At 43.2% G+C, this 24065-nt stretch overlaps 3 protein-coding genes across 6 annotated transcripts; all 3 read right to left on the minus strand.

The window, feature by feature from the left end:
- Window positions 1-221: 221 nt before the first annotated feature.
- kif17 (kinesin family member 17) lies at window positions 222-9613 on the minus strand. Its single transcript, XM_031567322.2, has 14 exons — window positions 8977-9613; window positions 8494-8640; window positions 8142-8243; window positions 7779-7968; window positions 7013-7465; window positions 6525-6625; window positions 6209-6371; window positions 5112-5209; window positions 4617-4732; window positions 3980-4208; window positions 2815-3073; window positions 2382-2467; window positions 1994-2117; window positions 222-979 (listed from the first exon to the last, which is right to left on the minus strand). The coding sequence occupies exons 1-14, from the start codon at window positions 9205-9207 to the stop codon at window positions 789-791; spliced, it is 2490 nt and encodes an 829-aa protein (XP_031423182.1). The 5' UTR covers window positions 9208-9613; the 3' UTR covers window positions 222-788.
- Window positions 9614-9751: 138 nt separating this feature from the next.
- On the minus strand, window positions 9752-16113 carry sh2d5 (SH2 domain containing 5). Of its 2 annotated transcripts, none has more exons than XM_042707764.1 (11): window positions 15509-16113; window positions 15245-15304; window positions 14633-14717; window positions 14396-14476; window positions 14225-14299; window positions 13581-13727; window positions 13056-13259; window positions 12047-12236; window positions 11517-11619; window positions 10795-10954; window positions 9752-10615 (listed from the first exon to the last, which is right to left on the minus strand). In XM_042707764.1, exons 3-11 carry the CDS (start codon window positions 14681-14683, stop codon window positions 10412-10414), a joined length of 1215 nt encoding a protein of 404 aa, XP_042563698.1. In that variant the 5' UTR covers window positions 14684-14717; window positions 15245-15304; window positions 15509-16113; the 3' UTR covers window positions 9752-10411. The 2 variants fall into 2 exon arrangements, with proteins under 2 accessions (XP_042563698.1, XP_031423192.1); XM_031567332.2 differs by having other exon boundaries at window positions 15420-16113.
- An 84-nt stretch (window positions 16114-16197) lies between these two features.
- On the minus strand, window positions 16198-23922 carry hp1bp3 (heterochromatin protein 1, binding protein 3). Of its 3 annotated transcripts, none has more exons than XM_031567331.2 (12): window positions 23764-23922; window positions 22859-22935; window positions 22279-22543; window positions 21785-21932; window positions 21206-21349; window positions 20956-21024; window positions 20546-20703; window positions 19863-19953; window positions 18899-19049; window positions 18593-18704; window positions 18120-18272; window positions 16198-17686 (listed from the first exon to the last, which is right to left on the minus strand). In XM_031567331.2, the coding sequence occupies exons 2-12, from the start codon at window positions 22926-22928 to the stop codon at window positions 17263-17265; spliced, it is 1785 nt and encodes a 594-aa protein (XP_031423191.1). In that variant the 5' UTR covers window positions 22929-22935; window positions 23764-23922; the 3' UTR covers window positions 16198-17262. The 3 variants fall into 3 exon arrangements, with proteins under 3 accessions (XP_031423191.1, XP_012683005.1, XP_031423190.1); XM_012827551.3 differs by having other exon boundaries at window positions 16198-17689; window positions 23764-23920; XM_031567330.2 differs by lacking the exon at window positions 23764-23922 and adding an exon at window positions 23038-23060 and having other exon boundaries at window positions 16198-17689.
- Between the last annotated feature and the right edge of the window lie 143 nt (window positions 23923-24065).

Raw genomic sequence — 24065 nt, forward strand, 5'->3', positions numbered from 1 at the left:
CACTTGAGACAATGAAAGCACCATTCAAATTCATACCCTGCCTTCAAGGTAGGCACAGACGTGGGCACATTCACTCTATGATCCGTTGGGCTTGCATTGCTGGACATCTGCCTTAAAACAGGTTAACAGGTTTGTTTATTGAAGGACACATACAGAGTATATGTACTGCTGACACGTATTTAGTGCATTTTTGTCTTCAAACAGCCAACTACACAAACTACAAAACACTAAGGTGTTTAAGGCTAGATGTATACATGTCTAATTAGGGCCAGAGTATGTTAACTGATTAAAACAGAATTAAACATATACAAAAAAAGGCAGTTTAAATAATTTATTATGGCTATTACACTGAGCAGACATGAAATGTAAATATAACATTACATAATATTGACAGGAACATTTGTGATGAAAACTAAGTGCTAAAACAGAATGCTATGTAAGGTAGTGCTGGGGGACATCACAGGTAGTTAAAGGTACTCTTATCTTTAGTTATATCATAGTTGTCAAAATAAAGATCTACAAACACAGCTGCAAAATGAATGTTTTCATGGCAGGGTGGCATATGTAGCACTGACTGTATGGTAAGCTTTGAAAAACTATTTTACATTGACCTGTATGGTATACACCCTACTCAGTGCAACAGGGTCTCCTCAGTGCAACAGATATTTCATCATCTAAGGCGTCTTTTCATCAGGTCAAGGGTCAAACTAAGTCAATACTGAAAGTTCAGAGTGGAGTCATGATCCTAATAATCATCACCATGATCGCCATCACAGTATTTCTTTTCCTCAGATGCCGTGGGAGGGTGTGTGCGCTTTGCTCTTCTTCCTCTTGGCCTTGCCGCTGGACAGGGGGATGCCCAGTGCCTCCAGGCGGAAGGGCCGGGGCATGAGGGACTCGCCGCTGGATAAGGGGGACAGGCTGGTGCCGCTGGAGGTCAGGTGAGAGCTGCCGTTGCCCAGAGGAGGGGAGTGGAGAGCTGTGGGAGGTGGGCCAGAGAAGAAGAAGAAGAAGAAGAAGAAGAAGAAGAAGAAGAAGTCTTACAGAGGTTTGGGGTCATGCTGCAACAGGATTGAACCTCAAAGATCTTTTTCTACTGGAAATTTAAATGATGACCGTGCGATATCATGACTGTTTAATTGCCTTGATGATGAATACAAATTAAAACCCTCTTGCCGTGTTAGCATAAACCTCCAGTTAGATTTTTCCACAATATATGTATAGTTAAATACATAATGCATACATTAAAATTAGGTAAAAATATACCAGCTCTGTTAAGAGACAGAGGAATAAATGTACCTGTATTCTTGAGGATTTAATCTGGATATATTCATTCTTGTCTACACATTCACTCCTCCCTAATCAAGAGCACCTTAGCCCTTACAGACAGCTCCACCTTGTGTCCATGTTTGGTAGTGTCCCAGGTCAGTACATGGGGTAGTGCTTCGCCACCAGACTGCTCCTGCTATGACTAGGGCGCTTATATGGTACTCCGTACTACACGTTTACGGACACATGGGAACGCCTACACGTAGGTGGAACGCCCTCTCCGTCGTCTCCGGGGCCCTCGGAGAGCTCTCCCGTGCACCATGACTATATGACTTGTCTGGGAGTCCTTAATAAGGCTCTATGACTTCTTTGATGATTTCGGTCACTGGTCTTGCATTCATAAAGTCATCTTTTTAAGATCAGGTTGAAGCTTATTCATTTAAAATGTATCAGATTACATATCCCTTCTTTTTAAACAATCTGCAAGTCACGCTACGGCCAAATCTGGGTAACCATGCTAAACCCTCAGGGATATCTAGTGCTTTCATTAGAAACAAACCTAGCCTCACCTGTATATACCTTCAGGTCACTCAAAAGTCATATGAGCATATATAGAGGCAGCAGCAGGGTTTATTTCTTTATTGCTCCAGACTCTTAATGTATGCTAGGAACTCCTATAGCTAAAGTGATTTAGGCCAATAGGGCCTGTGGCTGCTGCTCTTACCCATGGCCTTGACAGGCTCTCCTGCCAGCAGCTGGCTGGCCCTCTTGGACTTGAAGTAGTTGCTGGCGATGTTCTCACTGTCACTGCGGTTCAGCATCTCCTTATAGCGGTCCTCCTCCTCCTCCTGGGGATGAGCAAGTGAGGAGTAAACAGCAGCCAAACAACACCAAAACAACAAAAACAACAACAAAGTTGTTCATAATGACAAAACCCTGTGTTCAAGAGAATATCAAAACAAAACTGCCAGACCTTTACCAGTATTTTCCAAACAATCTCTAGTGATTAAAACAAACGAGCTAACATACCTTTTTCCTAAAATATGGCTATATGCAAATATACCAAGTGCCTTGTGATAGTTTGTTATTGGTAATTGCTGTGAGGACCTCACCATAAAAGGAGGATCTCCAAGGTCTGACCCGGAGTTGCGCTGGCCTGGGAGTCGGCCCGCTGGAGCTGCTGCTGTGGGAGACACTGCTGGGAGAGAGAGGCCACCGAGAGGTAACCATAGAGATGTGCCGTTTACATTAGATAGGTTTAACTTTCAGCATTAAATCACTGACTGACTATTAAGATGATGTAAAGGATGTGATAACGAAACATATCTGACAACTCGCACATACTAATATGCAGGAAAGACAAAAATCTTGGTATAAGATAAAAGCCCAAAATAGATCACCACGGCTCTCTGTATTGGCTTGTCCTGTTATATTTAAAGGGCACCTGTGTACACATTAGCTCTTGTTGGACACCATAACACTAAACAAATCACAAATTGATGATTCTTTCAGACTGCAGGTTTCCTTCCTTCCTCCACCCCTTACCTGCAGGTAGGGCTGTCTTCTGCACCAGCACCTCAGGCAGCCTCCAGGTGGCGCTCTCCTCGTCCCACACTGCCTCCTTGCGCAGGCGCTCAAGGTTGCTGTAGTTGCAGTCGCGGCGCACCAGGGGCACCATGCGCTCCAGCATGGCCTGCAGCAGCTGGCCCTCCCGCTCCAGACGGCGGATGGTGGCCAGGTAGTCATCGCGCTCCAGCTCAAACTCTGACTGCAGGTCACGGATCTCCAGTTTGGCAGCCTTCAGCTAAAATAGTGAGGACATTATGGAGGACACAACCTCTTAAGGCCGAAATATACTTCTACGACTCCGTTACTGCGTGGTCACGCAGTTGCCTCGACGAACTCATTTACATTTATAGTTCCCCCCAGGAGCAGTGGGCAGCTTGTAGCGCCCCGGGGACCAAGTGAAGTGAACTGTCCATCTTTGGTCAGGGATGGACATGTGTTCTGTTATTTTGCATGTTTTTTCTGTTGGGGTTCTTACTGGAGGAAACCCCTTGTGAACACGGGGAGAACATGCAAACTCCACACAGAAAGGCCCGGGAGATAGCCCACTTGAGCACTGTGCAGTCTGGGGAGGACCTGCCCCCCAGAGCCAACAGCGCCCCATGTGGGAATCGAACCCATGACCTTCTTGCTGTGAGGCGGCAGTGCAAGCAGTGCAAGCAACTGAGCCACCGTGCCACTTTTTATTACTGGTTTTGGGGAAAAAAATGCAACCAGGCGCTAAGTTGCTGCCAAAGAAGGACACACATTAAACATGCAGATCAAAGTGTGTATCCCGTTTATAACTCAATCCCTAATGAAAAAATGTGTGAATGTTTAAACACCAATCATAATAATAATAATCCACATCCCAGCTCCCAGGGATGAGAAATTGTTTTCTAGTTGATGTGGAGTTTAAAGAGAATAAAAAAAAAACATCGCTCACACATTTTTTGAAATACCCACCACAATATCTGTTCATTTTGATTGTAAAAAATGTAAAAACAAAATCACTGGAGGGACTGTTTAATTGAACTAATCAGGGCAATAAGCCAGCTAACCTGCACACATATTGGCTGCCCATGGGTGGCACTGTTCATACTCATATTCAGTGTTCTGTTTCACTCTGGCAGTTTCATTTTCATGAGCTCCAGAGTGAGCTCACCTTCTCCTGCTTGTTCTCCAGGACCTTGCTCTTGGCGTGCAGCTCCTCCTGGATGGAGTCGTAGACGTTGAGCAGCACGCTGTCGCCCTCCTCGCTGTTCTGGTTGAGGGCCTCGATTAGCTGCATCTTCCTCTGGTTGGCCAGAGTCTTCCTCTGGTGCCGCCGCTGCCTCAGCTCCTCGTTTCGTGACTGCTCTCCACCGACAAACTCTTGCTCCAGCTGCTGCAGCCTGAAAGCCAACGCTCACGCCGTCATTATACATCACCTACTAGCAACGTCATCACATCCCCACCATCATCATCATCACCATCCCCATAATCAACAACATCCTTACCACCCATCGCAATCACCATCAACAACGTTGTTATACTTATCAACATCCATCACACTGACCATTAATATAAAATTTGTAATTATCTTCAGAGTTATCACCATTATATCAGGATGACTACCATAGCATCCTGATCACAATCACCATCAATCAATCAATCATGGCGGTCGTTACAATGCTGAACAAACAAGACCCACCATGGCTATCGCTGTCATTATTACAGTTCAATTATCAGCAATCACCACTCATAACATTTGAATGATCACACTCATCATGACTATGAAAACATGCATCATTGGCCCTCACCTCTTGAGGACGTGTCTCTGGTCCAGTGGTGTCGGGGTGGGTGTGGGGCTGAGCTCTGAGGACCCATCATGCTCAGGTTCTCTCTGTGTGCTGACCGCATGGCCTCCTGTCTGTGCCTGGGGCCATGAACAGCATAAGGGCTTATCAAATGCAGTACATGTCTAGACTACTCACTGCTAATCACATGTGAATGAGCCAGACCCTGAGCTTGTTTCAGCAGGTGTACTAATATATAGAATTTACAATGTTAAGAACAATGGCATATAGTATACATCACGCATATAGTGTAGCATATATAGTGAATACTGAATCCTCAAGATAACTTGAACTAAAACAGTGAAACTGAGGGGGATATTGTAGGGTGTAGAACAGTGGTTCCCACACATTTCATAGCAGGCCCCCCCTCTGACAATGAGAAATTAAATTGGGAACTGGGAACCACTGGTGTAGAGAATGTCAGGAAAGGCTATGACCCCTGGGTAATTGAGGCCGTACCGGAGCCAAGTCTTTCTCTACGGTGGTGGCCTCCTGGGGGATAGCGTGACCAGGGATCTCCTCCTCTTCCCTGAAAGGGGTTGCACAGTGCTGGCTCCCTGGGGGAGAGGGAAAGAGAGAAAGAGAAAGAGAGAAAGAGAGAGAAAAAGAGAGAGAGAGCGAAATATGAATAAAGAGAGACAAGAAAAATGTGCTCTCTTTTGGGAACATGGGTTATGGGTGGGGTGCTCTCACATTAGCACTTGAATCTGGAATCTGAAATGTGAGAATGTAAAACTGAACTGTTTATGTGATAATAGCCAGGGGCCTTCTGGTGCGCCAGAAAGTTTTGAAAGAACTATTGTCAGGTTCCAAACTCGGTTTCAGAGGACTTGCATATTTCTACAGAGCACATTTGAAACACACCCTTTGTTGCGGCGACAACTGAATGTCGCTGAGAGGCTAAGCCAGGGAGATTCACTTAGGTGACGCGCTACCAACAATTCCAATGTCCGCTCGGCGGTTACCATTTCTTCTGTTTATTTATAGGCAGATAAAACATCTTCATTGGACAGGACGGCAGATAGAAAGTGCAAGTGCTTCTGTGCAAAGTGGCAATAATAAATATACATAAAATGCATCCAGTAAGCTTTTAGTTAGTCCATAAAATCCATACCAAAGTTCCAATAGTCAGCCTATTGAGCGGTCAACAAAACTGTGCTCTCCCTACTCACCCCCTAGCCATACTACCACAGGTGCCCAGGTGCATATATTCATTCATGCCAATACCCACGTGACTTGCATACACACCCACCAGATACCAAAATAAAAGCAACAAAGCACAGACTAATTTAACCATGGCATATGGCCGCTATACCCTTTAAATGGACAACATATTGGAAAAACTGGCAATTATCAACTTCATCGAATAAAATGTGTTATCATTAAATAACACATATATATGTCAAAGAGGGTTTCAGCTTTTTCCCCTAAATACATACACTCTACAATTGCACACAAAAAAGTGCTTTTTTTCTAGATTGTCTAGTTGCAAAGTTGACTTTGTGCAGTCCTTCAATCATGTATAAAACATTAATAATGTAGAACTGCACCAGTACCGATGTTGGTGGCAATGGGTCGGGAAGCTCTTGACCCCACCAGGCCAGACAGCTTGGTTTCATAGGACGTCCGCAGCACAGACATGGCCTCCTGCAGCTTGGCCTTGGACTCCTGCTCCGCGTTGTAGTCGGCCTGCAGCCTGGCCAGCTTCACCTCATAATCCTGCTCGGGGAGCTTGCCTTTTAGTTTGGTCTGCAGGTGCTACAGCTCATTTAACTTTTGGATCATTGCATCAAATTAATTAAATTAAAATCTTATTTCTATATGGGTTTATACAATGGCCATTGTGTTAAAGATGCTTTAAAAAACTCTGACCTGCTTGATCTTCTCCTTCTCCGCCTCACTCTCTAGAGAGCTAGACTGTGGTCTGGAGCGGGGACTAGCCTCAATCTCTGACATCTGACTCTCCAACAAAGCTGAGGATGGAACAGCAAAGCAGAAATTAGATGGGTGTTTTCCATGATTTCTCCAAAAGTATCCAAAACACACAAAACTATTGGTTTTGGCACATTATTTGATTTCTCATCTCTAGTCTTGAAGTCATCATGTTCATCTATTCCTTAGTTTACTATTTACTACTGATATGTTTATTCCTTTACAACAGCCAGTGCTTTCATAGTGAGCAACAGAGGTCATAAACATCAGTAATGATCAGAGATAGTGTTCATGAATTAGTTGGATCACATAAGATTAGAATTACAAGGCCTGTCAAAGAATGTTTGTTTTAGTTTTTTCCCACCATGTCCTATAATAGTAAGAGAAGAGCAGGACGGTGCGTGGGTTACAGTATATGAATGTCTCACATGTCAGGTTGGCAGTGCCCAGCTGGCCTGAGAGCAGTGCCCGCAGCTGCTTGATCTCCTCCTGATACTCGCGCAGCAGGGCGTCCTTGGGGTCCTCGTTGATGCGTGGGCGGTTCTGGATGCTCTTGGCTCGATTGGCATAGCGCAGTGTGCTCAGGCTCTCCTCGTAGTTGTCGCCAGCTGGCGAGAGGCAGGCCACCATGAGCGTACGCGTGTTGCCGCCTAGCGAGTCCTGCAGCAGCCGCGTCAGCTTGGAGTCGCGGTAGGGCACATGCTTGGAGCGCCCATCCACCAGTGCCGAGATGACGTTGCCCAGCGCCGACAGCGACAGGTTGATCTTGGTGGCCTCGCGGAGGCGATCTCCTGTGGCGCCCGTCTTGGTCTGACGCTCACTGCCCGCCAGGTCAACCAGGTTGAGCTTGCCCGCCCGCAGGTGGTCCTTCCCTGCATCGTCTGAGGTTGGCGTAGGAAAGAGTCAAAACAGAAACACTCACCTCAAAAGGAAACACATGCTGTATCATGTCTAAAACAAGATGGTTCTGAAAATACAACCCATACATTTTAAAGCGCTTATATCGTATACCAGAAGTGTTTGTGAGAGTAACACAGTCAGTATATCAGTATACAGAATTTCAAAGTATCTGAGGATTTTCTTGTATGTATAAGCTAATGAGGATCCCACGTTGAATCTTAGTAACGCAGTGCTGTTAATCCTCACTCAGTAATGACAGTGGTGTGTAAAGGGCATATCATACGCCTTGCTAACCAGTGTTGCAGATCTCTAGGTGGATGGTGAAGATTGAGTGGGAGCGGGACGAGTCCTTGTTCATGAGGGTGTAGCCCACCGAGCGGTTACCCCAGCCCTGTGCCATGATGCGCTCACACTCTGCCACGCTGTGCACCGTGTGCATGGACAGGTCTCGCACGTACACACCATGCTCTGGGTGCTCTTTAAGCTGAGTGACACACACACACACACACACACACACACACACACAATTCACTTTTTAAAATGAATTTAAGGTCTTAGACACAGAATACAGCCATTCCACTGTTAAAGGATGTACTCTCGTTAAGACTAGGGAGAGTACACACATCACACAGCATTACCACTGGTGGACATCCTTACTTCCATTTTCTGCTTAGTGTCTTTTCCCAGAAGGTCCCGGATTTCTTCATTGTAGATCTCCAGGTAGGATGCCCTGACAAGGAACTTGGTGTTTTCCGCACACTATATGATAAACACAAAAGCAAAGAAACAGACAAACAAAACAACACTGACACAGGTAGCCCAGTAGCTGTGGTGCAATAGATCACACATTGTTCTGTATCTGAGGCATTGTAAGGAAACTTGAATATGTCGTGCTTAGTTGTGATGTATAACTATGTAACATCATCTTATGTTGGTCATGGGATTGGTATTGGATTGCCATGAAGAAATGATGATTGCTGATGTGAAATTGTCTCAAAATCCCTTGTACCTGGATTGTCTCAAAGACGTGCTCAAACGCTCTGGGAATGACCCCTCTCTGGGAAGAGGGTTCCACTACCCCCTGCATGGTGTAGGATTTTCCACTGCCAGTTTGGCCATAAGCAAATATAGTCCCATTATAACCTTCAGTCACTCCCTGTTCAAGAACATGGTCACAGACAAAGAGGCATGATATAGGTGAAAAAAATATGTTACACATAGAAATGCATTAAACAGTGCAAATCAAACCAATAAACAGTGCAAATCAAAGGCAGTTTTAAGCTGTCAGTAGCAGGGAAGTTGCTCCATTCTGCAAGAGGTCAAACACCAGCACTAGCAACAGGATATATCAGACTCTCTACAGTTACAAGGTGTATGGTTTCAGATTTGAAATTCAAGATTCCAGTTAGGCTACCTAGCAGTCTGGTGCGTGTGTACACGGGTTAGCAGTAACTTTTCCGCCTGTATATTATGACAGATGAACAACACTTACTTCTACCAAAGGATAGGCAATCTCGTTGTACATTTGCTCCGTGGTTTGGTCGATGAAATAAGTTCCATCAAACGTGAACTGCTTAGGTGGCTCGCTGGAGGCTCCTGGCTTCTCGATAAAGCACTGACACAGACTTGTCTCAATTGAAACAATCATTTTAGAGTTCAGTGCCTTCTCTCTGTCATTCATTGGACGACATCTAACCACAACTTTCACCGATTCTGATGCCATTATGCAAAGGTAATATGTATATAATCCAAGGGAAATCAAACTATATGTTTATATATGTCTGTATATCAAGAATCCACTACAATGTATGGACTGACCAAGCAAATGGTCTTGCTGCCGGACTGACCGTAGGCTACTTCAGCTACGGCCATGGCACCTGCAGAGCCATTAAGCGAGCTAGCTTGCTAACAAAGTAACTAAGATGGAAAGCTGTGGAAAATAGATGTCATTAGCGGTCCTATTTATTTGACCCGACCTCAGACGAAGCATCCCCTTTTCACTGTAGCTAACCGCTTGCGGTCTTCAGGCTCTGGTATTCCGAGGTCGTGTCCTCATAAAAGTGAGTTTAGACAAACATCATTATCAGCTCGTTCTATAAACCTAGCCACAGAGGGACAGGTTCCTTGTATCGCGGCGTTCTGAGTTGCTAGGCAACGATAAACTTCAGCCAGTAGAGGTTTTATGCTTGTCTGTTTTTCTATGGACAAAATAATAACAATAATTTAATAACACTACTAAAAGTCCAAAGAAAACTCCTGAAACATGATTGTAGTTAAAGACTGTTTATAAAAATATGAATGTCAACTACAAAATGTGAAATTAAGTCCTCGAAAATAGAGGACAGTTAAAACACATAAAAAGTTGCCACATATAAAATCTAAATGCTACATATAATAAGAATTTCAGTAACCAAGAATATCCCACATTCATATGAGAAAGGTAGAAAACAGTAGAAATTAGAGGAGAGGACGTGGTTGTTGGCAAAAATATGTCGGCATTACTGACGAAACAAAATAAGGTTTGGAGTAGTTGTTTGAAAGTAGACAGTAGTTTGTAAATTACAGATATTCATACATCACAACCTAAAGTTTAAATATGAATAAATAATTCTGAAGTTAAATCAGCATGCTGCTGGCTATCTATTAAAATACAAAATAACTCAAGTGACTTTTCTACAAACAAAAAAAAAAAACACATAAATAACATGTATAGGCCCAACCAAGTGCTGAGTCAAAGGAACCAGTAGAATTGATTGGGGGGGAAAAAAGTGCCACATTCATAAATGACAATCAGTAGCCTATATATCCTGAACAAGTAGAAGGGAATACCACTAAATGTTTCAAATGGAGTTGAAATAATTAAACTGTATAAAAGTTTACGCTTCCAGGAGCCCTGATAGACCACCTTCACAGCCCAAATCTAAGATTCAGTCCCAGCTTCTCCCACCATCCTTGGAAGTGGCCCTCTTGCGGCTATACTGTGGAAGTGCATTTTGGGGTTTGCTGTTGTTTTCCTCCCACTCATAGCAGTGGTTCACTCGGGCACAGTTCAGTGGACATTCCAGTTCCCCCTTGTACTCTGTGTAGTATTCTATTAGGGCTGACACGTTGTCAAATTCGATGTGACATCCCTGCAAAAAAACATTATAGGAAAGAGGAGAAAGCAATGACATTGTACATTTTAGGGAAACAAATGGCAAAAAAAACACCTAGGCTAAAATAAAAATGAAGGTAATAATCCAATGTAATCCAATAATCACCAATACATGATGGTAATAGTCTAATATGATTAAAAACTAAAATCACCAACCTCCAGCAGATATCTGCTTTTGGAGCTGTTCTTGATGGCTTGGGTGGCCAGGCCAGAGGGGAATCGTATGATCAGGGTACCGCGACTGGGTTTCTTGGGATGGGGGCACAGCAGGTAGGCACCAAGCACATCCTCAGCAAGCAGAGCAGAACTGCTGTCACTGAAGATCATAAGAGAACATAGCATGAGTTAGGACCAACTGTTCACAAAGCGTAAAGCTCCAATAACAGATGTTCTGCAGTAGGAGTGTCTAGAGACCATCATCCACTTGGATTTACTGGGTAGTACAAATATCAGGTGTGAGTGAGCTCTCAGGACACAGGTTCACTATTTAGCTTTTACACAGGAATCTGATGCCTATTCCAAAGCACACCCAAGGAGGTCATATGACTGTGGAAGGAGACTCTAGATACCTGAAAATAGATTCAACTCAACAGGAACATACAAAATAACTTTTGTTCTGTCCTGTTTAGTCTGACCTACAGATGCAATGTTACCAAATTATTATTTTTTTTGTCTGTGATTAAGATGACACTCCTCATTGTCCACACTGCAGACTCGTCATAAGCGGTGTAAGTGGTGATATCTGGGCTTCCTGCAGTTTTGGTAAGGCTCTTGTTTAGAGAGAGAGAGAGAGAGAGAGAGAGAGAGAGAGAGAGAGAGAGAGAGAGAGAGAGAGAGAGAGAGAAAGAAAGAAAGAAAGAAAGAATGTGCTGACTCACCTAGATAGACCAGCCCAGGACCACACCGCTTGAGCCAAGGCTTCTTCTGACTCGGCCAGACTTGGAGTATGTGCACGGTGCGCTGGATTGTCCTTTTCCTTTCCTGTTTCACACGCACAAAAAGAACATTCCTGAAATTCCCAGAGGGTCATAGTATTACACTGTATATTTACTTTTGAGGAGAAATAACTGTAATGTTTTCAGTACACCAATAGGGGAGGGGGAAATGTGCAAAACTTTGCATGCAGAAAATAACAAATACATTCTATAAAGGACTGGAAATCAGAAAGAATGTAATTTAGAATACAACTTTGACTCAACCCACCACATCTAAAGCCAGTGTAATCCCTGTAACTTGAGTGGCCTTAAGTGTCCAAAAAACCTGACCAAAATTACCATTTGTGATCAGTCCACAACCCACACCAAGGAGTGCTCCGTCACCGTGGTGCGTGCGCTACTTTGAACTGAATGTCTACATTACCTAATTAATTGTTTTACCCTCGAGAGCGTTCGCCACACCCCTGTCCAACCTTTTGTGTGGTTCATCCGCTCCTGCAGCTGGCGCTGTTTGAGTGGCGTGCAGGTGAAGGAGCGGTAGGCCCCGGAGCTCAGGCCCTTGTTGCGGATGACCTTCTTGCGCACCAGTGTGGGTGAGGTGATAAGCCCTTCTTCTGGGCTACTGTGCTGTTGCTGCTGCTCATTGCTGGACTTAGACTGGTTCTGAATAATGGAAGAAAGAGGGTATGTTCACTGACATGAACAGATCATGTTAATACAACATAAACAGTAACTGATTGTATGTTCACTGACATCCAACACCATAAACTGCTTACCAAGATTAAAAATACCATTAAATGACACATGGCAAGATGCCAAATTCCTTGTGCTACTACCTAGGTTGCTGTGTACAAAGGCAAGACCTCTCTACTTTATATACTTATCCCTTTTGTTAATGAAACCAGCTGCCCTTTAATCTTATCACAGATAACGTGTCTACTGTGGCATGACACAGGCAACACAGGCTGAGTGGTACAGGCTGGTGGAGGGAAAGCACTCTCAGGGGTGTAACGCTCTTAGTGGACACTGGATACAAGGCTAGTTTAGGGTATGGGTATGGGTGGGATAGCACCCAGGGATAGGAACAGGGAATAGGGTTGAGGGTACAGGCAGGGATACAAAACACTAGTATCCTCGTAGACACACAAAGGGAGGAACAGAAGAAACAGAGGCAGATATAGCGGTCACCGTCAGTACAACCATGAAGATTAAAAGGACATCTTATAAACTTAGGACCAAGGAAACATTTCTGAATAGCAAAACGATCAGAAGTATATGCTTGAAACTAGGTTCTCACTTGCAATATAGTTTATACAAACATGTTCACTTTGTTTCCTTCACAAAATGTAATGTAAAATGGCAACTTCCTCTTCACTGTAAAGTGACACTTCACACAACGAAGTCAAAAGCCCAAGCAGTTTGACTGTATACCAAAAAAAACACCTCTCCCCCTCACACAGACATCAAGCTATGTGGTCTGACCTTGGCACCCGGGAAGAGCCCCAGGAAAGGTGCTCGTCTAAAAGACACCAGGGCGCTGACACTGAGGGGGAAGCCTTGGTTGAGGAGGGAGGGGACGCGGGTGAGCTTCGTCCCCTCAGACGACTCATCCTGGGCCTCCTCTGGGTGGTGCTCTAGGTAAGAGAGCTGGAAGCAACGGCACAGCAGCAGGTTCAGGAACTGAGCCTAATACACACAGGATGAAGTCAAGTTGGAAAGAAAGAGAAAGAAAGATAAATAAGTCACAGGGTCTTTAGATGGTGTGAAGATTTCTTCTTTTCTGATGAATAAAACTGTCTGAACAAAGCAGAGTGAAATCAAGACCAGCATCAGCAACTTAAAAAAAGTTCTACTCATTTTAAATTGAGGCAAAACATTGTCTGTGATGTGGATGCTATTTCCATTTGTTGTAGTCCCATGGACCCTGATTCGCTTTGAATGAAAACATCTCCCACATGGCCTGATGTGTGTGCTAATGCAAGAGCCACGCTGAAGGTGGGCACATACTGCTCGGGTGTGCCTGGCCTGGAAGAGGTGGCAGAAGAGCTGGGTGTCAGCGCTGCCTGGGTTGTGGGAAACAAAGGCGAACTGGGAATCGGAAGGACGAGCTGTGGACAGGGAGATCCTCCGCAAGGCGTGGGCCATGAGGAGTGTCTGAGGATGAAGAACACAGACGGCGCTTCATTGCTGTACTCTACAGCTGTAACCCATTAAGAACTAGTGTAGCTAGAGGCATACCACAGGGATGTGTGAACTACAATTAGATTTATTCGAAATGGTTTGGAAGTGCTTAGGCTTATATCCCTTTACTTGCTGTAGCTTAACGGAAGATCACTCGTAAGCCCTTGGATAAAAGCATATGCTAAATTAATAAATGTAACAGACTGAGGGCAACTGGTAAGTTAATGTACTGATATTGTTGTTAGCTGTCTACATGTAAATGCCATTATGTCTTGAATCTTATGTTACATGAATACATGTAGCTAAGGCTGAAGGAGTGCTAAAGGAAATATCCCAATAGCACTGTGTTACACTTGATTTCATAAACAGAAAGCCTAAAAATAGACATGGCCCAGAAAATGGAAATTAAATGACACATGTACACAGAGACTGTTTCGATCTTTCAAAACATTTTCTCAGAAAATCCTTACGGTCTCATCCTCATTGTAAATTTTCACTCCTTTGACGGAGAACTTCAGAGAGACCGACCTCCTTCTCTTGCAGTTCTGCGCACAACACACAGAAAAAGCACATGGAGTGTGCAGCCATCATCTCTTTTTAATTGTAGGCTCTGTTGTCCTCTACAGACTGCTGACACTCACCCTGAGAGCCTTCAGCTGTATGTGCAGCTGTTGAATCTGCTCGTCCAAGCAGCGGTCATCCACAGGAAAGGAGCCAACATACTGTGTGTAGGAGAGGAATTTGAGCACAACAAAATCATAATATTGTGGACCTCATTATGAATATACAGCTCAGTACTATGGCATACCTCGAACATTTGATAACATCTGTGACCCATGTGAGACGCCAAAATTGTCACATAACCTGTTACAGCCTACCTCTGCAGATCTGGTCACTGTGCCATCCTCCCTGGTCGGTACGTCGCACATGATTGCTGCTTTGATTCACTTTCCTTTGCTTGCTCTGCCAAGGACAAATTAGGTAAATCAATAAGTGAGGACGCAGAGGAAGTGAGCACAGCATATCTAAAGCAAGTTGCTATGCCCACAGTGAACTTTTGCAGCCTACAGTGTTTGGCAGTGGGCTGTGATTAGCCCCGGAGAAGCCAGCTAAAGTCACTGGGACTTTAGACTTCGCCTACTCCTCAGACACCCGTTTAGTACTTTCAAATTGTTTTTCGATGACGATTACACTTTTTAAATCATCTAGGCTTGAAAGACCACCAAGCTCTGATAAGAAGGTCGGAGCGCGTGTAAACTAAACTAACGCGTGGAAAGTTTTGTGAACTTGACAACGCAGGCTCTACTACACAACACCTGTAAGGAATGTTTACACAGCCCAGCCAACACTTTACAACCAAGTCGCAACAATAAATCATTTCTCAGCAAAAAAAAAAAACCATGAGGCGTATGCTAAAGTAAACTAACACCAACAGTAAAAACAAAATAAGCGATCTTTGGTAGACCAGGATTATTGGTCAACACACAAACCTCGAAAGGTGATTTCCACGCCAAACTTAATCAGCGGTGCCGTACTTCTCCCACGCAGTTCTAAAAGCAATACAAATTGTAGATGTTCTGAACATGTCAGGCAAAGGACTCGCGGTCAGGATACAATACGTTCGATTGCTTTCTCTTAAATGTTACTTAGCACGTATCCACTTACCGTAGCAGCGAATGCCACACTGAGCGCCCGTAATTCCAGACAGCTCACAGACAAAAGCGTTCCCATTTCGCAAATCTGAAGTGACTCACCTTATCTGTGCCGTCTCCGCCCAGCATGTGCGACCAGTGGATCTTCGAATGTCAACGCTTACTTCTCATAGTTCTCATAATTAAACATAGTCGTTGAGCAGCTTGATCAACTGTCCTTTAAATTCTGGACCACAGTTAGCTTAACAATGTCTGTTGAGACCAATGGATTATTTGAAGCGGAGAACAAAATTGTATCTGCATACTTAATACGAGTCTCGCGAACATGTAGCGGCAAGTAGGAGAATTTTAAAAGTGTGAGGTTGTCATCAAGTAGGCCTACTTTACGCAATTTTAATATCACTGTTCTTCTGCCGTGCTGTGCTGTGTAGACCATTACAGGTTATATCTGTGCAGGTGTAGCATTTCTGAGACCTTTCCACAACACCGAAGCATTGATTGCAAATGTAGCCCCCATTTATGTTCACAATTTTGAAATAGTCATGTATTGCCTTCGTTCGTTTAAGACAACACAAACGATGTGACATCACACAAAATGAGATTTAACAAACAATGGAATGCATTTCAACAAAATATGTTTTGATTAGACGTGTTAGCATTTCAATGACATGAAAAGCTTAAATGATACAAATATTACATATCTTCAATCCACGTAACAGCATTTTTATGTATATAATTACTTTATAAGCCACCCATATTAGTAAATAAAGACGATGTATATAAAGCACAGATAAGATAGTACAAATATATAGTCACTTTATTAATGACTACAGAAAAGCAGATCAGTGAAAGTTTAACAGCATGCAGAACATGAGCCAAGCTCATGAGAACGAAAGCGGTCTTATCCTCATGGATTCTCTAATACATAGAATATAATTGAATATAACTTTTGTGTGCTGTATTGAAGTTATGTATATGACAAAAAAACCTGCCATGATCTATCTTTTAACACCAATAACACACAAATTAAACCGTCATTTTCATGAAATCATTTTCATTCCAACTGTTAGTAGAAATATGGACTTCCAATTTAGTCTGCCAATGCAGACAGGGATAGCCATTTTTACAAATAATCGTTTGAACAAAAAACAACGTATTAAATCAACATTTCAGAAGTACACTCATGCTTGAGTACACCTTTGCTCATTTTCAAATATGATTTAAAATCATGATAAATGAGATTATTAAAAAAAAAAAAAAATCATTAGTCAAAGTCAAATAATGTTACCTTCTCTCACTAAGCTCACAGTAAGAGCCTACAGTGACCAAAAGCTCTTTATCCTTCAGAAATATCAACAGAAACTTCACACTGTGACAAAAAAACATCTTTTGACAAAACAAAAAAAGATTAACGTCTCAAATACAGAACATATACTGAGCAGTAAGGGCTAACTGGTAATGAGGCAAATTAAACGTTTAACCACTGGTGTTAGATTGAGTAAGATTTAATACTTAATGCTGACAGACCCTTTGAGGTTCCTTGAGTGTGAAATAAAGGACAGTTTGACCATTGGAAATGTATTTTAAAAAGAAAAACACTTAACCAACACAACACCATGACTTTCAAAATTGAGACTCATAACGGAAATGTATTTCTATGAACAAACTGACATCGTTGTTCATCCATCTGAAATAATTACAAGGCCTCTAGCTAGGAAGGAAGGATGAATATATACAAAAAAATATAAAGGAAAAAAAGAGGGAGAATAGATCGAGAAAGGGGGGAGGGGAGGCAAAGCACAACAGTCTACTGAGCTACGAGTAAACGTCACCATCCGCGAGCCTCGTCGGCAAGCTCACTTCTTCACACGAGTTGACTTGCGGGCGGCTGGTTTGGCCCCCTTCCCCTTCGCTGGTTGTTCTGATTTGGCTGCCTTGGCCTTTTCCGTCTCGGTTTTGGCTGCCTTGGCTGGTGCCTTCTTGCCCGGTGGTCGCTTGGCCACTCTGCTCGTCAGCTTCTTGGCGACGGGTGTTTTAGGTGTGCGTGCGGGGGAAGCTTTCTTGACTGGTGTGGCTTTCTTGACTGGTGTGGCTTTAGCCGGGGGCGCCTTCTTGGCCACTGGCTTCTTCGCTGGGGTAATAGCTTTTTTCTTAGCAGGTGGCGCCGCCCTCTTGGCTGGTGGGGCTGACCGTTTGGCAGGAGCAGATCTCCTGTTGGTGGATTTGCCCTTACTCCGGGATGCTGAGGAGCGGGCCTTTGGGGCTGGCCTCCTCTGTTGTCTTCTAAGGGGGAAAAAATTAACAAATGAAATTCAATACCAGAGTAAATACAATAATTACCACTGAAAGAGATACAGTTTTGACTATTTTGAATTTAAAGTTTTAAGTTAACTGTAAGACATTTTTGAATGGGAAAAAGTACACAGTACTAAATATATGATAATAGTTGATCTCATTGTAAGTTTACCACATTTTTGGTAAATGTATGTTAGGTTAATGTAGCATTGCTACATGGTGTAAGATTATACAGTGACAACCACAGTCTTCAGTGTACAAGAATTTATCTCCCCCTTTCAACCTATTTTGTCTAATCTCTGCCGCACAAAGACGCCAGTTGGGCCAGAGATGTTTTTTTTGACATGGGAAAAAAAACCTACAGTACTACAGTTAAGCCTAAATGAGATTAGCTACAACGCATTCTAGATGTTTCCACCGTTTACGAGGGGGCTCATCATCTGAATCTTCCTCCTCCTCAGACTCTTCCTCAGACTCGTCATCCTCCGAGTCAGCCATCCTCTTACGTTTGGCCCACTCTTCCTCTTTCTTCTTCTGTTTTGCAATCTTATCTGGGAACAGGATGGCTGGGCTGTGGAAGGAAAGAATAAAGCTAATGATGTAGGCAACACATTTTTACTCCCAATCGCCATGAGGTTTAATATTCAGACTTTGATTCACCAACACAAGGCTCTCCCAAGTTTTATTCTAATTTGAAATTAATGTTTTTAAAGCAAGAACTAAATTGTGAACCAATATACATTTACACGTTCAGATTTCGGTTTAAAAAAAAAAAGAAGAAGCTTTTCCAGCCTTTGGGAAAACGCTTTACAAAAAGCACAGATCAAGGTAGCTCAGCGGCGCCTCCCTGTGTTATATGTCGAGTAGCGGTTTCTTCATGCCGTGACATACCTTGGGTAATAGGGGTAGGAGAGCTGGTAGCTCCCACTCAGGCCATGGCCAGTGATCTGTTCTATCCAGCCCATGGTCTTGCCCTTCTCCAAGGTTCTCTTCAGCTGGTGCACTAGTGAGAGAAGAAAAATCATCACAGTAGTTAGTGAAGGAGGGCAAAGTAGACATGTGAAACAGGTGTTTGTCTGTTGGCTTATTCATAGATGATGGGGAAACTTGCAAATGCTGGTGACAAAGAAATACAGATGCTGAAAACTGAAAATTGCAACTTTACTGGGCAACTGTAGTAGCCATGCTCAGTCTTACTCAAGAGATTCTCCTTTCTGTCCTTATGGTTTTCGATGAGGAACTTGCGGAGCGTGTGGATGCTGCAGGACTTGGGCTCGTTCATGGCTATGATGGCGGTCACTATAGCATCCTCAAGGACAGTTGCGGGTTTGTCCCCAGTCTTCTTCAGCTGTAGGACAAAAAACGAAAAGGCTGCTCATCACAAACAAGGCTCTGGCTGGTGCAGATTAGAACTGTTTTGTGTATGAACTCATATTATACCAACTAGGATTTTTTTTTTTTGAATAATATCGTATTTGATATACTCATTTGTAACTAGCTAGACCTGCACTAACAGGTTTGACAGCAACATGCTTTGGACTACCAGTGACCTGTTTCACTGGTACATAAGAGTTGTGAATCAGAATCATTATTTTGCTTGTACATTACAATGTTCTTTTATGCGTGATATTCGTGTTTCTTATATATTATTTTGTGCATTATATTCACGTGTCTCATTATTATAATAGGTTCAAACAGAAAGTTTCTGGTCAAATCTGTATCCTCCATGTTGAAATTCTAGCTGATAGGAATGGAATGCGTATCATAGACTGGTACACAGCGCCAAGGTCAAGAGAGACTGTTTTTCTGCTTTTTTTCTGTGACCAGACATTCTAACAAGTTCTTCACTTCTGTATCAGACTAGCCACATATATATTCATGTAGGGCTGGGACTATTGATAGACACCCCTTTTCCGGTTTAAGATACTTATACTTAGATTGTTTCCTTATCTAATTAGAGTTGTGGGTGAATCTTCACATGAAACATTTATCTGTAGTATTAGAAATTTACCATCAATACATACATGTGCATATGCACACATACAAATTTCATACACATAAGCACACGTGTACTACAGCCCAGGTACGGTGAGCACGTCGAGTCCATGCAGACCAGAACTGGATCAGCGCTGGACCCTTCAATGGTACAGCCCTCACATACCTGGAATGTTCCGGTGGCTCCTTTTCCAGTGATCTGTTCCAGCTGTCCCCTCTCCACTGCTTTCTGCAGGCCATTCTTCAGAATATCAGGCCTACAGAGAAACCAGATTTGAGCACCTTTGCCATCAAATCATATACAGCATCCCTACTCTCAACAAATGGTCCAAGAGAACACGGAGACATTCATACGAGACATAATCATGCGGACGTCCACATCCCCCAAAAGAAAGAAAAACAACAACACATGCCTAATAATAAAATAAATGCATAAAGCATATAAAAACTACATTGTGGTGGCATTTTTAATGTTGCCTCACTTCTCACAGATAAGGCTTGCGTACAAGGCCTTAAAGGCAGAGTCTGTGATTCTGGTGAAAGGTTGTTGATATTTACACCCTTCCCGTGCTCCTGAAGCAACATATTGAATGGTTGGTGTTGTTTATCCTTTGGTCCAGGCCATAATGTTTGCTTCCTGTTTACAGAGAGAGGACTGTGTACGAGCACTTTTTTGAGTGCACACACTGAACGATCAGCTAGAGGACCATAAGGAGCAATTCGCTGAGTTTTACCCCCAAAAAAATGATTGGATAAGAATTACTGACTGCACCTTTAAAGACCTACAAACAAACAGGACTCACAGCAGTCCAAGAGTGACATTGAAAGAGCACCGTCAGTGGACCTTACCTCTTCTCTACATCCATCTGCGAGTAGTGCTCGGTCAGGTACTTCTTGATAAGCAGATAGGAGGCCTCTTTGGGCTCACAGAGGCGTGTCATGATAAGAGGCAGGCATTCACCCAGAGTCTCCGCCTTCACGCCAGGAGCCACCACCACAGACATTTTCTATACAGCAGCAATCAATCACATCAAAAAGTATTGTGATTATGAATAGAGACGTGTGCCCCATCGCCTCTTGAAATGAGTCAATTAAGAAAGACAATAAATACAAGTGTTTTAGTGATTGAGATACCCCAAGGAATAATCATATCTATTTGGAATGATGACTGTTATAACTGTTGAAAATCTGTATCTGAAAAAAAAAAAAAAAAAATGATACACTTGCATAACAAAGCAAAGACCAGGGGTTTACTGTACCTTGGCAGAGTTGGAGACAGCCGACAGGTTTCCAATTGTGAAACTCCCAGCAAAGCCTTTCCCCCTCAGCTGTGTGAGACATACATTTGAAGTACAGCTTAAAATCAGAGTCTAATCACATATAGGGTGAAATCATGTATCTTAGCATGTAACTGTTTTGTTTTTACATAACATAAATCATTTAATAACTAATAACAAACATATCATACTAAAATGGGCTTCTTGAAAAAGAACATATAGCACATGAAACCTGTTTGATGGCCCCTTTCTCCACCAGTCGCTTCATGGACTTCCTGAGAAGGAATTTCCTCTTGTCCAGCTCCAGGAAGGCATATTTACTCATGATGTACTTCAGGATGACAAAGGCAGAAGCACCAGTTCTCTCTTTGCAGTTCTATGAAAAAGAGACAAATAATAATCAGATATCGTGCATATCATGATCCATTCTCAGCATCATTCTGGTGTCTTTCCTTTCAGAAAGACATTCTGTAATAACCGAAGTTTAGATGAATACTATTCTTATACTCACATTATATTAAATGCAAACTGCTCTTCTTTAACAACGCGTTTTAGGAAGCAACAAATTAGCACACTTCATCACTTAGAACAATAGTAACTCAATCCTCTCCACAACATACATGTTGCTTTTTCAAGTTTGTATCCAAACATCCTTTTCATTGCCTTGATATATATTTACCCATTATCTTCAACAATGAACTGACGAAACCAACCTTCTCTCATGACGACATGTCTGCCTTTCATACCACACTGAGCATGCATGCAACAGGTTCAAACCTTCCCAGTAATTGAGGGTGGAACGGTGACTAACCTGGATAGCCTCGATGAGGATGTTGTGCACTTTGGGGTGCTGAATGATGGTCTTGTTGGCAGTGCGCTTCACGGAGGGCAGAGAAGCCCAAGCTGGGATGGACTTCTTCACCTTTTTCACCTTCACCTCATTTGTGACCTCTTTGTCCCTGCAACAATCCCAAAAACCACAGCATGTAAACGTTAGACTGACGTTGCTCTCCAATAGTCTTCACTGCACTGGATTTCCTTTGGGTTAAGGGTGTCATGAAGACCAAGCAGACTTGGGCTGTTAGCACGAGGCTAGGAGGAGCTAGCAGTTAAGTGAACTTAACTGAATGGAAAGCATTGTACTCAACTCCCCTGCTCAGGTCTCAACATATGTATCTATGTCATTTGTATGTAAAGCGTGTGACCACCATAAATACACGAATATCTGCCCACTCACTAAGCTAACTTACCAGCCAATCAACCGACCAATCAAGCACACAAACATCTATGAGGGAATTTACTCACTCCTTCTTGTCTTTAGACTTCTTCTTCTTCCCCGTCTCTTCAGCGCTTTCTCCCTCAGCTTTTGCGTCCCCCTCCGCATCTTTGTCTTTCGCCTCGCCTTCTACCTCTCCTCCTTCTCCTTCCCCCTCTGCTGGGGCCGCTGCCTCTTCGCCTTCTCCCTTCTCTCCCACGGCCTCCTTCTCTCCCTTGGCTTCAGCTGCTGGGGTTTCGGCCACGGCCTCATCCTCCTCCTCGGGAGCAGCCTTGTCAGAGTTAGCTGTGGGTTCTAAACCAAAATCACACACAGGTTTGAACAGGAGAACAAATAAGCACATTCCTCTCTTATACAGCATCCTTGTTGGACACCTTCAGTTCAACACTCCTCAATTTTATATATTCAGATGCTGCTACTGCCATTGACTAGGTGAATTAGGTGTACTGTAACAGGGCAACTGTAACTGCACTCTGACGTGAAAAGTTGGCAGATGTGGCTACTTTACACATTCCAAAATTTGAAAAGAACTGCACCTTTCTACCAAGCCCCTCAAAGAAGACAGTTCATGCAGTCTCACACACAGACACACGTTATAGGGTCACACACCTGTCTCGGGGGCACTGTCTGGAGGAGCCTGCTTGTCGCTAGTCCCTCGGCGTATAGAAGCCCGACGCATGACTCACCTGTGTTGGCAAAGACACAGAAGAGGCATTAAGAGGCAGAACTCAAGTTCCTGTGCTACAGAAAGTAGGGAAGAATCAATAATGGTGCAAAGGTACACACACCTGTATTGAGAAGTCTGAGGTGACACCCCCTCCCCACTTTAGGTGTATAATGTAGTGATATTAATATATAATGTACATTAAAAACAGGATTGATAGCTTATTGTAAAGTTTGCAAACATCTAAACCAGGCGTGCCTTTGAGTCAAATTAGCCCTTCAGGCCTATCTCATTTACGTTATTAGAGCCAGGTGCGTTGCATCAGACACACTTTCTACTGCAGTATTGGAGACCAGATGCCAAATAGTATAGTAGAGTAGAGTAACTGGCCACAAATCTGTGCTCTCTGTGATGCAGGAGTGAGTACCTAGGCAATCATAATAGATAACCCGGTTGAAAAATCTGTGTGCTCTACCCAAGACCGCCGAAGAGACTGTGTCCATTTTGATTAATGTCATGAAAAAGAAGGTGTGGGAAGAACATTTTTGAATTGATTCATTAATTGCAGAATGTAACGTTAGAATGCACCGAATGAAATAATTCAGGTTAAATGCATATCTGAAAATGCACCACTAGTTTGACTGAACTCGAAACAAATGCAAAAATCGAGAATGGCCATTTTGTCTGTTTAGCGATACCCTACACAGTAATGGCGCATGATTGGGCAGATGGCGAATGCATGAAGTTAAAATTGCAATGGAAAAAGCGGAAAAGAAGATTCTGTTGGGATTGTGGTTATTTAAAAGCCAGCATGGTGCTAGCTAATTTAACTACCATACATTTCCCTTACCTTTTAACGTGCGGTTATTAAGTTGTTTATTCTGTGCTGCTTTTCCCGTTGCTGCAATTCTTTCTCCAGTCGTGCCCTTCCCCCTTTGGACGTACGTACACGTAGTAGCGTCAGAGTGTCGTCATCAGGCTTGTCCTTTAACGCCACCCGTATTGCGTGGGAACCCAAAATGATTGCGAGGGGAACACAAAGGCAGCTTGGAAATAAAATCACCACTACGACCCTAGGGGGATTTGTGCATTGGACACGCGGCTCTTTCTTGTATACGGAATGTATTTAACGTTCTCCCACAAATGTGTTGG

The sequence above is a fragment of the Clupea harengus genome, chromosome 5 (genome assembly GCF_900700415.2).
Source record: "Clupea harengus chromosome 5, Ch_v2.0.2, whole genome shotgun sequence".
NCBI classification, from domain to species: Eukaryota; Metazoa; Chordata; class Actinopteri; order Clupeiformes; family Clupeidae; genus Clupea; species Clupea harengus.